Source organism: Aulonocara sp. 'chitande type north' Nkhata Bay, linkage group LG8 (genome assembly GCF_057382095.1).
Source record: "Aulonocara sp. 'chitande type north' Nkhata Bay isolate Kocher_YH1m ecotype deep benthic linkage group LG8, A_spYH_male_GT1.1, whole genome shotgun sequence".
Lineage (NCBI taxonomy): Eukaryota > Metazoa > Chordata > Actinopteri > Cichliformes > Cichlidae > Aulonocara > Aulonocara sp. 'chitande type north' Nkhata Bay.
This window is the reverse complement of record NC_141351.1, coordinates 5,191,080-5,203,715: the sequence shown is the minus strand read 5'-3', so window position 1 is coordinate 5,203,715 and position 12,636 is coordinate 5,191,080. Positions and strand designations below refer to the sequence as shown.

At 41.4% G+C, this 12,636-nt stretch overlaps 1 protein-coding gene across 5 annotated transcripts; it reads right to left on the bottom strand.

Moving 5' to 3' along the window:
- Positions 1-2,264: 2,264 nt before the first annotated feature.
- On the bottom strand, positions 2,265-12,488 carry narf (nuclear prelamin A recognition factor). 5 transcript variants are annotated; one of them, XM_086302868.1, is made up of 12 exons: positions 12,184-12,488; positions 11,430-11,504; positions 11,257-11,322; positions 10,833-10,961; positions 10,618-10,750; positions 10,193-10,327; positions 9,170-9,288; positions 7,736-7,868; positions 6,128-6,200; positions 5,836-5,973; positions 5,176-5,333; positions 2,265-5,083 (listed from the first exon to the last, which is right to left on the bottom strand). In XM_086302868.1, the coding sequence occupies exons 2-12, from the start codon at positions 11,484-11,486 to the stop codon at positions 4,833-4,835; spliced, it is 1,392 nt and encodes a 463-aa protein (XP_086158994.1). In that variant the 5' UTR covers positions 11,487-11,504; positions 12,184-12,488; the 3' UTR covers positions 2,265-4,832. The 5 variants fall into 5 exon arrangements, with proteins under 5 accessions (XP_086158994.1, XP_086158998.1, XP_086158995.1 ...); XM_086302872.1 differs by having other exon boundaries at positions 7,736-7,865; XM_086302869.1 differs by having other exon boundaries at positions 12,269-12,488.
- Positions 12,489-12,636: the final 148 nt, after the last annotated feature.

The following is a 12,636-nucleotide window of genomic DNA, read 5'->3' as shown; positions in this document are numbered from 1 at the left end:
CACAAAAACCAAAATGGCGACAACAATAGCTGATGCAAAAAGTGAGACAAACAGTTTCTTGGCGGTCGTGTCTTCAGACTTCTTGTCCTGCGCAGTTCTAGCTGATGCTACAAAGTAAATTAGAGTCATTTCAACAGGCGCACTGAATACAGTGTTAACTGTATGTCTGAATAAAACACGCACTCATTCACACACACATGCTTTCTGTTGATGAAAGATACTTACCAGGGAGTAACTGTACCGGATGGGATTTAGCCATACCACAGTCTGACCTGATTTCAACTGTGACATTTTCCTCTTTCTGGACATTTTGGATGGTCAGAGATACATATTTCAGAGGATCCCATTCACGGATGTATTTAATCAAGTTGCTGCTACATGTTATGGCTCCATTTGTGTTCTCCCAGGTATAATTTAGAATTCTACAGTTTGAGCCATCTTTCCAGTTTATTGTACAATATAGTCACACTTTGTCTAACTCCTGCAGTCTTGTTGCAGTTCAGTGACACAGCTGAAAGACAAAACATCAACATATGATATTATTCAATTTGTTACTCTCCCTAATGTTTTTGCAGTGGCCAGTTTAACAGTAATTATTACAAGCAGTATAGACATACCTTGACCTGATGAGACACTGCTTTGTAGTGCATAGAACAGACACAGACATACCCACAGATGGAACATGCTGGAAGCTTCACTGTGTTTGGAAACTAGAGGAAAGAAGAAAAGATATGAGGATCATTCTGAGAGCATCTTTAAAAAAAATGAAGAAACATACTGGTTGGTTTATTGAAACCTAGCGTTTAATTTCAGCAGGGGAAAGTGCAGTGATTTGTGCCAGCGGGTAAGTTGTGCCGCCCCTTGTTTCTAGTGAACCATAGAAGAAATTGGTCATGAGACCGGACATTTTTGATTTTTGAAGATGTAAATCTGAAAGTAGTTGTGATTGTCATTGTGAAGTTCGCATCAAAACCAAATCCTACACCTACATTGGATTGGTTGATGGTGCTGACACTGGTTTTTAAGTTTTTAAGGTGAAGTCGTAATAGGTCTGTAAATTTAAAGCCCATCTTCACTTTCAAGGAAAATGATGACGGAGTCATCCCTAGAGTAGATGTGCATAAAAACAGCCATCCACACCACACAAACTTGGTGATACTGCCAGAAGAGAGCAGTGGGTAGCATCAATGAGTTCAAGTGTTGTTAGGCTGTGTTTAAGAAAACTGACTTTTGATGTGCTCATGTGGCAGAATTGGCTTATGTAAAATTGGCCTTTGAGGTTTTAAAATAAGTTTAAATAAACCTTAGATTATTAATTTTGTGTTAAATTTGTCTAGCTGTTATATAGCATTACAGTTTCTGAGATCAAAGTCTACTGTTTTACTTTCATAATCAATGGCACCCAAGGTATTCTCTCCAAAGGCACAACTTACCCTGCACCAGGGGCAAGTTGTGCCACAAGACCACTTTTTTTTCAGAAAGCTATATTTCTTAAATACTATATGTGTGATTGTTCCCAGGGACGCACGACATCCTGAAATATATTTACATATTTTATTTGGAAGCATTACAGTCATGGTTTTAAGTAAAACATGGCACAACCCACCCCATCGTCCCCTCCTACTGTTTTGTTCATAAATTATAGTCACATCAAGGTTTGAGAAGAAGCTGTTATTAAAACCTGCATTTCAACAAAGAGCTGTCAAAGGACATCAAGGACGAGACTGTAGAGAAAGTGCTGCTCAGATAAAACCTAAATCGAGGAGTATGACCCAAAGAACACCATCGCCACAGTTAAGCATGGTGGAAACATTATGCTATGGGGCTGTTTTTCTGCCAAGGGTAGGGGACGACCTCCAGCATGACAATGACCTAAAACATACCACCAAGGCAACAAAGGAGCGACTAAAGAAGAAGCACATTAAGGTCATGGAGTTGACTAACCAGACCTGAATGCTTGAGGATTTCTCTGGATTTCATTGAACTATTTCATCTTTATGTTTTCTGAGTTTAAAGCTGCTGTGTGTATTGTTTCTACACCTTAACTGTAGTTGTCACAATTGGTGACAAATACTTGTGATATCGTGTGATGTCACGGCAAGATTATACAGAACCATGCCACTACATGCCACGCTGTATTGTACTGTTACTCTTACCAAGCATACGTTTTCTGAGGTGATACAAGCAGTTATAAGGGTGACAAATCTGTCAAGCGGTGAGTGTTGATATGGTGAATAGTTAAAAAAGGGAGGTACAGATACATATCAGCAGATCTCTGAGTTTATTGCTTAACAGAAACTAAATGAAAAACCCACAAGACAGATTACAGATGCTATTTCTGTGTCTCTGCTTATCTTCATCTCCAAGTCCTTACTGTACTAAAGACAGTGTTAACTTTGTGAGAATACTTCATGTAGATCATGAACTGTTGTCATGTGTCCATTCACTTACATTTACACACACATTAAAATATAAGTAGGTGTATGAGTTGATGAGGCATGTGCTCAAAGTGATCACATCTGTAATGTTGAACTGGTAAATTGTACAGTGTGTGATAACTGCTGTGTTAACATGCTCATAACAGCAGCAAATGAAAAATGCTATGGGCGGTTCAGATGTATAACAACCTTTCTTGTTCAGCATTGCCCTTTAAGGATGTGGACTGTGATACATGCACAACAAACTAATAGATTAAGATGTCCCATAAATACACAAACACACTCACTGGTTTTATAATTTTGAGTCACTGGGAGTTATGGTTTTCTGTGGCTGACACAGCAAGCCAAAAGAAAAAAAAGAAAAAGAAAATGGAAAAATGATCAAATCCTGAGAAAGTTATGGAATAACTTAAGTCCATATTAAAATCCAACAGGAGTCAATAATGTTCTAAACAGTCAGATCAAAGTAATTCAAATAGGATTTAAATAGGCTGGCTGAAAGGAAAAAGCTTGACGTAATAACCAATTTCACTTTTTAGACTCAACGTTTTGCTTTTGTAAATTTGGATCAGCAGCTCTCAGTTACCCTCACGCATGTCTATCATTTGTTAAAATATGAAGAAGCAGCAGCACGCACCTGTTAGAGAGCTTGTTGCTTTAAGAGCATCTGGGGACAACTCAGAGTAACACCACCGATTATAAATGCCGCTTTTTTTTTTTTTTAACCACACACCAGCGCTGCCGGAGAAACATGGTGCTGATGTTAAACTCTTACAAACTTTTTGAAGATTAAAAACACCCCACAAGTGTTTTTTAGATTATTTTAAGAAATAGTATTCATCTGAATTATGCTACTGATGCTGACTGAAAACAAGGGGGATTTAAAATCAAAGGCACGTTTGGCTTTTTGTTGTGATAATTAACTATGTTAATATCTTTCCTTCTTTGAAGCTTGCAATATTGACTTTTTGACTGAGTGAAAACAGATTTGTTTCCTTGTATAAATCAAAAACATGTCCACCAAATGTGTTTTTCTCCATCCAAGAAAACAATAAATCTCATATTTTGCTTTAATTTGATGCGACTACAGACTGAACAACTTGGCAGGTGTTGGTGAGAAAACGTCAGATGAGCCATTTCCCTTTGACTCAGAGACAACCTGGATCTAAATAATAAGCAATAATAAGTGTGAATATGCATGTTATTTCAACAGTGTCATAACCTTTTTCTTTAAATTGCCAGTTTTAATATTTCTTTTGAAGAAATTCAAAGATTAATCCATTTGTTCGCTTAATGACAGCACAGAAAATCTAAATATTTTCAGCCATCAATCATCAGTGATGCATCTGAGGTGCTCCTAAGGTTCAAATTTTGGTCCCTTCTTGTTCTCTAGTTCTTCTATGTTTCCACTAAGACTATACACATTTCTCCTGTGACCTGTAGTACTCTTTTTCTATCTAGATTATTTGGTGATCAGCCTGGTTTGGAGAGATCAGCATCTTTTGGTTCTCAAAGGACCCAAAAAAAAAATTTTTTTTTTTTTTTAAAGTTTCCGGAGTGACGTCTCTTTATGTTATGACCAGGTCCCCCGACCAAAACAAAAAACCATCAGCATCAGAATGAGACAAGTCACTTATTTGTGAGAAGCATTTTTCTTTTTGTGCTTTACATAGGACACGAATGTTTGATCTTGTAAAACAATATGCATAACTTAATAAAAATACTAGTTTGTGAAACTGGAGCAGTGATACAAATGAAACCCTCTTGCAGCCTTAAACAGAAGGACTGTCCTTCCTCTGGGACGGATAATCTGAATAATGCATCAGACTTACTGTGACTGATTCAATAAGACACTGTTGCATAGTTATCACTGTGTTAGAGAACATGCAGTCTTTCAGCTAGGAACAGTGGAGATGACTTTAGCATGGAAAACTGCATGATTCATACTGGACAGCTAAGATTCAAACTCATCAAATATACATTCAGCATCCACAGGTTCGGTTCATGAGTTCCAGTTGTGATAAAAGCTTCTGTTTTCTCAAGGGGTTATTGCTCTGTGACTCGACAGGTTCACACTTGCTACAGATGTCACTTATTAGAACAGCTGGCACAGCAGGTGATCTTGTTTTTTGCCAGTTTAAGAACACCTCACTGCATTCACTGGGTATCATTTCTAAGTGTTTGTTTTTCTGCCCCTCACATATCATCAGGCTCGGCACAAAAGAGGCAGCCCCCCCCCCCGTGGTTAAATGGAAGAATGATCTTTTGAGACGTCAGTCACTGGTCCGTCATTCTGCGTCATCCACAGTTTTTTAGAATATGTGATGGTCCAGGCAGAAGCACAATCGAATAGCTGTCCATTCATGTCTTTAAAGGAAGACGTTCCCTTTCTTCTCACCACTGCATGTGTGGGGGCTGTGCGTGGCCGTGACTCTTATCTCTGTACTCTGTGTGCAGCAACTTTCTGGCCTGTGACGAGTCCTGACCCTCCAGCCAGTCCTGATAGAGGGTGTGCAGGGTAGGGTTGAATTCTGGGAGCCGGACTGGAAGGCTGCTGTAGATCTCCTCCATCTGGTTGACCAAGGCTTTGTCCAGCCGGCCTGCACCTCCCTCACTCTCAGCCTGACCGCGGCCGCTCAAGCACCCTGAAGGGAAACATAGGAGGAATGTTAAGGGTCATAAATCTTAAAGAGCTGGCAGCAGCATGTCTGAGCTCATGGGCCGTGATGGGCGTTACCTCCGGGGCAGGACAGCACCTCCACCAGCTGATAAGGCACACGTCCCTTTCTCATACGGTGAACCAGAGTCTGGATGTTCCTGAAACCATAGACAGCAGCAAACTGCAGAAGTGTTTCACCATCCCGCTCTAGTGTCACTTCCTGGAAGTCCCGATTCCTGTAAAGTCACCAGCAAAGGGATTATACACAGATAATCAAAGAAAAGTGATCTTTAACTGATCCATCCACTGCCGTGTTTTAAACACCCACATCACACTGCTAAGCTGATTAAACTGGTTTTTCACCTTTACACAGACAAAGTAGCAGCTCTTAAGTACAGGCTGACACAGCAATGTGGGGAGTGTAGGATCACAGGGTCAGTCTTAGTTCAAAGTTAGCTCACAGTGAAGTTGGTGTGACAACAAATTTTGTATTGCTCATTGTTAATAATTGAATTGAAAGGAAATTAAAAGCAGCAGATGTGCATAAAGTTGACAATGAAGAAGGAAAAAAAACACTTTCCGTGCATCTGTTGATGCGCCAAACGTACAAACAACCACAGTAATGTCATAATTTCACATTAACAGATGGACAAATGGATTAAAACCCTAACACCATCTCCAGAATGACACAACCGTGAGGTATTAGAACACAACTATGCCGACTGGGCCGTCTCTCACCTGAGGGTCTTATATGTGATCTCCTGGACGTCCACACCAAAGAGTTCTTTAGCAGCGTGTTTGAACACGTGTTCCAGGAAACCTTCAGAGCCTCTGCCGTCATGTCTCACCAGCGCCACGTCTCCACCGTCTCCCAGCCTACAGTCACAGTCAAAGCTGCATTGACACAGGCTCAGAGGTTGTATCCAGTCACGTAAACATTACACATCAAAGTACAATTTATTAACACTCCAACTACATAGCACTGACGTCATCGTTTACATTATTAAAAACAATGCTCTCAGCTACTCACACTTGGTCCAGTGGAACTGAGTCCAGCTCCTCCACCGACACCTTCCTCTGCTCCATCAGGTAATAAATCTGCCCTGGAACATGAAACATGACTCTTACTTTGACAGTGCTCTCTTTCATTATCCACTACAACACTCACTGGCCACTTTATTAGCTACACCTGTTTAAAGGCTTATGTACAGATGGACAAGACGACCTGCTGAAGTTCAACATGAGCATCTGAATGTGGGAGAAAGGTTCTTTAAGTAATTTAACCGCATTTTTGTTGATCTGAGTATTTCAGAAACTGCAGATTAAAGTTTTTCCACCCAACCATCTCTAGGTTTTAAAAGCTGGATAGTGTAGTGGTAAGACTACACACTTCTGGAGTGGTGGTCGCAAATTCAGTTCCCACCTGGTATCCAGTAAGGGTCCTGTCACGGCACGGCTATGTCTGCAGCCTGTTCAGGACACAAGCATTTCACTGCATGTTCACTATATGTTGAACTGTGTATGTGACAAATAAAATTTGTATTTGTAAAAAAGAAAACAATGGCTTGTTCATGTGAGAGGAAAATGAACGGAATATTATGAGCTGACAAGAAGGCAACAGTAACTCAAATATGTCATTTTCTGCTGTGACATTCAGCTGGTTTGGCATAAACAACATGCTGCCCAGTATGAACTATTGCTGTTACTGGTGATATTTTCTTGGCACACTTTGGACTGCAGCTGAGCACTGTTTAAAAACCACAGTACAGTTGCTCATCATATCCATGCCTTTATGACCAGTGTACCCATCATCTGATGGCTGTTTCCAGCAGGATAATGCACACAGTTGCACTGATGTCAAACTGGTTTCTTGAACATAACAATGAGTTCACTGTACTCAAATGACCTCCAACAGTCATCAGATCTTAATCCAGCAGAGCACCTGATGATGTGGTACATCATAGATGTGCAGCAGCTGTGTATCATACTAGTATGAACTGAAACCTCAGAGGAATGCCTCCAGCACTTTGTTGAATCTGTCCATCTATGCCACTAAGGCTTTTCTGAAGGTAAGTGGGGTTCAACCAAGTATTAGCATGGTATACCTAATAAAGTGGCCAGTGAGTGTACATTTTACAATGATACATGCAGTGATACTCTGGTTGAAACAAAGAAAGTGAAGAAGAGGAAACATGGTTGGTTGGTTGGTACATGCAGGTGCATCAAATGAGTGCGAGTGCAGATTTCTTTTTTAGCCACAGCTGCAGCTCTCCCACAGTTGCTCACTCTGACATGCTCTGTCATACTGGGGTCAGCTGCTCTTAATCTTAAATGGATCTAGAGACAAATGGCTGAATCTCAAGAAAACAAAAGAAACCAGATCAGCATCCTGCTGGCATAATTACAGTGATTATATTCGAGTATCCATTATGACCTTTCTGAAGAACATTATAGCTGTTTAAAGCAACTCTTGGAGGAAACCTTTTAAGGATATCAAGTAATTCAGCCTTTCCACTGCACAAACAATCCTCAGGTTTCAGATACACCTCTAGACAGTAAATGTGTTCTGCTGAAACCAGAGAGAGGGGTCTAACAAACTCTAATATGGTTGCAAATATGGTCTTTTTAATAATCTTACCTGAGGTAAGTACGCAGTCTACATCCCTGGTCTCCAGCATACTGTTGTAGAACTCTTCTCTGACAGCTTCTAGCTTTTTATCAAAGCAGGGAGCCACCACCACATGGTAGAGTTTCTCTGGACTCAACTTCTGCTAGTACAGAAAACACAACAAAGACATAATAAGAGAGATTCTCTCTCATAAAATACAGAACTCAGTCTGACATTAGCCTTGGATTGTTCAGGTTTGAGACAGTACAAACACTGACTCAGATGGAACGTGTGGTTTGGGACGACGTGACTACATTAGGTGATCAAATACTGAACATTTAGAACAGCCTTTTGGCTCACAGTGATTTTTACACGTTTGGTAAATTTACCTCTTTAATTTTACATTATTTTAAACTTTGGCTACATTTTTAAACATCATTTTAAAAAAACAACCCACAACAGTTATTTTGAAGGATTTTAAGTATTCTTTTTAGTATAATTTAAAATGACAGTTATCATTAAAAAGAATAAATTAAAAAAAAATCGTAATGGCATAGATCCACTCTGTATGTGTTCTCACTGCACCTGAGAGTGGTGTAATCTGATACCCTTGGCACTACTATTGGCTGGATGCCACACACCCACTGCCCAAAGGTTAAAGCCCAGGAACATGTTGAACACAGCAAAATAACAAGAAAATGTAGCAATGGAGACAAGTGCCAGGGTCATCTGCCTGCATTGTTATGGCTTATTTTAGTGGGTCGCAAGTCATTTAAAAGGATGATCTTTGTATGTATAAATGAAGTTATATCTGGTTGTATTTACAAGTGCTACTGGCACTACTGAATATGCCAACAAAACATCCCAGCTAGCAATCATGAATAACTACGCATGTTCTTTTTAACCTTCTGCTTTTTCCTCAATGACAGTTTAATAAAAGAGCTTTAATGCAAGGTGTTACACATTTGTCGGGCTTCATTTCTGTTGCAGGATATTTTGGCTGAGCTGCTGTTAAGATTTTAGGAGCGGTTCATTAACATTAGTTCATTTGATGCATTCTTTTTCTGCATTTTGTGACAGCTTAAATTAGAGGTAATTTAACACAGGGCCTCAGAAGTGGTGAAACTTGTTTTGGTAAAGCACTTCCTGAACTACAACAAGTCCTAGAACCACATGTTGGGTGAGCAAAGTTCCCGGTCTTAACCTATTAGAGACTTTTCTAATAGAAAAAAAAGATTTAGAGCAGCATGAAGACCTTTTAGCCAATCAATGTTAGCCATCAGTCCCCATCAGGCTGATCACCTCTTACCTCCATTATATTTAACTCTTACGCCTATACAACAGATTAGTTTTCATTTATTTACCCTTCCTTATTTGTCGACAGACACTTAAACAAGTGGTAGAAAGACCTCCAATTACCCTGAGACCTTTGACTGTGAGTTGTCACAGTAGATCAATGCTTACCTGCTGTTTAGAGAAGTAGTCTTTGACCAGACACCCCATGATCTGTTGGGGAGACCTGGCTGTGCAGATATGAGGAGTGACCAGGCTGCCCAGAACACGCTCTGAATAGCGGATCCACCCTGTAAACACACAATGTTAAAATAACCATTAGCCTACTGTGCACGCGTGGCTCAGGGGGTTGGGAATCGCATCTGTAACCGGAAGGTCGCCAGTTCGATCCCTGGGCTCTCTGTCCTGGTCGTTGTGTCCTTGGGCAAGACACTTTACCCTACCACCTACTGGTGTTGGCCAGAGGGGCCGATGGCGCGATATGGCAGCCTCACTTCTGTCAGTCTGCCCCAGGGCAGTCTGACAGTCTGTGGCTACAACTGTAGCTGCCTCCACCAGTGTATGAATGTGAGAGTGAATGAATAGTGGCATTGTAAAGCGCTTTGGGTGCCTTGAAAAGCGCTATATAAATCCAATCCATTATTATTATTATTATTATGAATTGAAGTTTTTTTATTTTAGAAACACACACCAAGAGATAGGAGGAAAAAAATCCACATAGTCCAATACATTTCTTTCATGATGATAAGCCGGCTTGCTATTTAATTACTGGTCGTTCCTCACCTGGAGGCGAGCAAAGCCCTCCTCCATGGCCAGTGTTAGACCCCACAGGATGAATACCTGGGTGTCTGCATGCACGTGTATAGCTGCAATTAAAGACCAAAAAAGTTCTAGCGTCCTATCTCTGATAAAGGGAGTGGTGCAGGAAGAGCTTCCTATCTTTCCCCAGCAGCTCTCTGCTATCTGCACCTCTAAAACCCCATGTTCAGCACACGCACAAAAATTCACTCAAGAAAGAGCCCGGGGACTTGCAGAACAAAGAAATCTTAAAACTGAGGCAAACACCAGCACAGATGATAATCACACTGACAAACCAGTACAACGGGGTGGGGGTTTGAAAAAAAGAGGAGAAGAAGAAGCAGCAGTAAAGAGTGGGGGGAGTATGAGGAAGGCAAAGAAGAGAGGACGGTTTACCTGGACAGGAGGAGGTGAACATGGGCAGGGCGTGGGAATCATGGTGCCTCCTGCGATATCGCTGAATAAACTCCTTTTGACTCTCTAGGATGCTGAAGCCAGCTGCCAGAGTGGTGTCAAACACATATTGCACTCCTGCAGGGAAAACCCAGAGTGACGAAGCAGAATGCACACAACAAACAGGGAAATGTTGAACATGTATGATAAATACCAGGGCGTACGGGTAATCCGTGCACACCTGCTTGCAGAAAGGTAAACTTAAGTCTGTTTAGCAGAAAAGTGGGAAGTACGGCCAAAAAAAAAAAAAAGTAGCTTGTTTTAAAATAACAAAACAAGCTAACAACAGAAAGAAACAAAAAGGAGAGAGTAGGAAACTTATGGTAAAGTCTACTTCGTATTTCATAAAAGAAAAAAACTCAAATCACCGATGTGCTTGAGGAAGCCGCAGAGCTTGTGGGCCGCTTCAGCGATGTCCACACCGAACTTGACAGCAAAGAAAGGCAGAGACTGCGGACACACCGACGCCACCAGCACCTTGTGCTTCGACGCATCACACTTCTGACAGGGACAGAGGAAGGTGTTGTTTAGCAAGCGCAACAAGGCAGCGCAGAAACACTCCCTGGTTTCAGAGGAAGTGTACCTTATTCAGCGCCAGAACTCGCTCCACTTCCTCCAGACCCTGCTGAGAAATCTTCAAGGTGTCCTCGTCTGACAGACAGCCGTCACAGGACAGGCATGCGCTCAACAAAAGCTGGGAGCCTTCATTCCCCTGAAAAAATTAGATTTTTTTCACCCCGATAACCTTTGAAGTGGGCTACGTTTCATCTTCCTGTACTGGTTATTACCTGCCTTAAGCCTACTATCTGCTAAAAGCATCTTAATCTGAATCATGCTGAAATAAAGAACTGTAACTTTTTAGACTTTATCCTCCCTGTGAACTTCAAACAGTCTGAAAGGATGCATGAAATGCACATGCATGAAAACTGCTTAACATGGGAACATGATGAGGACTGATTCATGTAGAGCAATTAATGACTAGAGTGCACTGGGTAAGCAGATACTACCTGCCCATTGACTTCTTCGCTTTCCTGGTTTGAGTTGGCCCCATCTTCGCTTTGCTTCTTATTGCACTGTGTGTAGAAAGATCGATAAACTCAGCTCAGAACTGAGAGCAAGAAAGAGGCAGTCAACCAACCCATTTATGAGACAGCGTAGTGCTACAGAGCCATCATCATACCTGTTTGGTGCAGTTCTCGCACTTCTCCTTGCGCTTGGCTATGTTGACCTCTGACATTTTCTCCAGCAGTTATATCTTTAAATTAAGAGAGACACACAGAGATTAACATCCCAGCTCCACACAGCCTAAAGTTTCCTGTAATGAAGGCAGAGGCGACTACTCTTTGCTGTTTAATTAACTCCACCTTCCACTGACTGCTTCCAGCATCCTATCACAGGCGGGCGTTTTTATCATAAACAAAACAGCTTTATAATGGTGGGAAACTGAGTGCAAGCACAAGCTAGTCTTCTGTCATTACATCCCAAATTGCTCGGGTTAATTATATAAACAGAGTCAACAGAAACCGCCACGAAGTCCATTACGTCAGATTGCGTGCCCGTGAGGGGAAGCGCGAGAAGTATGGGCTGGAAGCTACCGCGCTATTAAAACCTATAGAGAGTTAGCTTGTTGTATAGAAACAGTCTTACTTTCATATGATACAAAAATACCTTTTAAAAAATCTAGTTTGGGGTGAATATATTTATATCTTTAAATAAGAATAGCCAAATCCTTAAGCATGCCTCACGTTAACAAGCTACCTGGTATGTTAGTTTTGCTGCCCTTAAATATACCACTTGAAAACACGCTATTTCGGTCCAGGCCTTTTTTAGGGTTTCTACATTAATTCCTGTGTGGGACCGAAGCGTGTATGCTGGTTTAACGGCACGGCAGACGCAGTGTTAACGCTGCAAGGTCGAATTTTAAGGTAACTCACCGGACGGTTTATTTCACTGCTCTTTCGGACAAAGACATGGGGAAAAAATGTAGAAGAGCAGCCAGTGCTAAAGAAGACTACATACAGGTGAACTCGACAGTTACTCAGCACCCTTCGTTTTCCGGTCAACTCGTCTGTGGACGGCGTCACCGCCACTGTTGGCCGCCAGGCTTGAACCTCTGCGGTTATTTCATAATACTCTAACTGCCGCTTACAAAAGCGACGAGACTCCTCTAGTGTCCAAGCCAGTCGTCCGACTCCATTGTGTACCCCGGCGACCTCTGAGCGCATGCGCAAACTGTGTACGAGTTGCTCCGGAAGCTCGTGTGTAGAAAGACGTCTTCTTACCTCACGTCACACTAAATTCAAATGTGATAGAAACAGCTTTGATAAAAACTCAGTTTAGGTATTTCTGAAAAGAAAACCTGTGTGGTTGTTATCGAGTTATGAACG

Excerpts from the sequence above, each read along its gene's own strand:
- narf (XM_086302868.1), bottom strand. The coding sequence starts at position 11,486 with ATGTCAGAGGTCAACATAGCCAAGCGCAAGGAGAAGTGCGAGAACTGC. Across the intron at positions 11,323-11,429 it reads GCGAGAACTGCACCAAACAG|TGCAATAAGAAGCAAAGCGA; the intron begins GTATGATGATGG and ends TTCTACACACAG. Across the intron at positions 10,328-10,617 it reads CGGCTTCCTCAAGCACATCG|GAGTGCAATATGTGTTTGAC; the intron begins GTGATTTGAGTT and ends TTTTCCCTGCAG.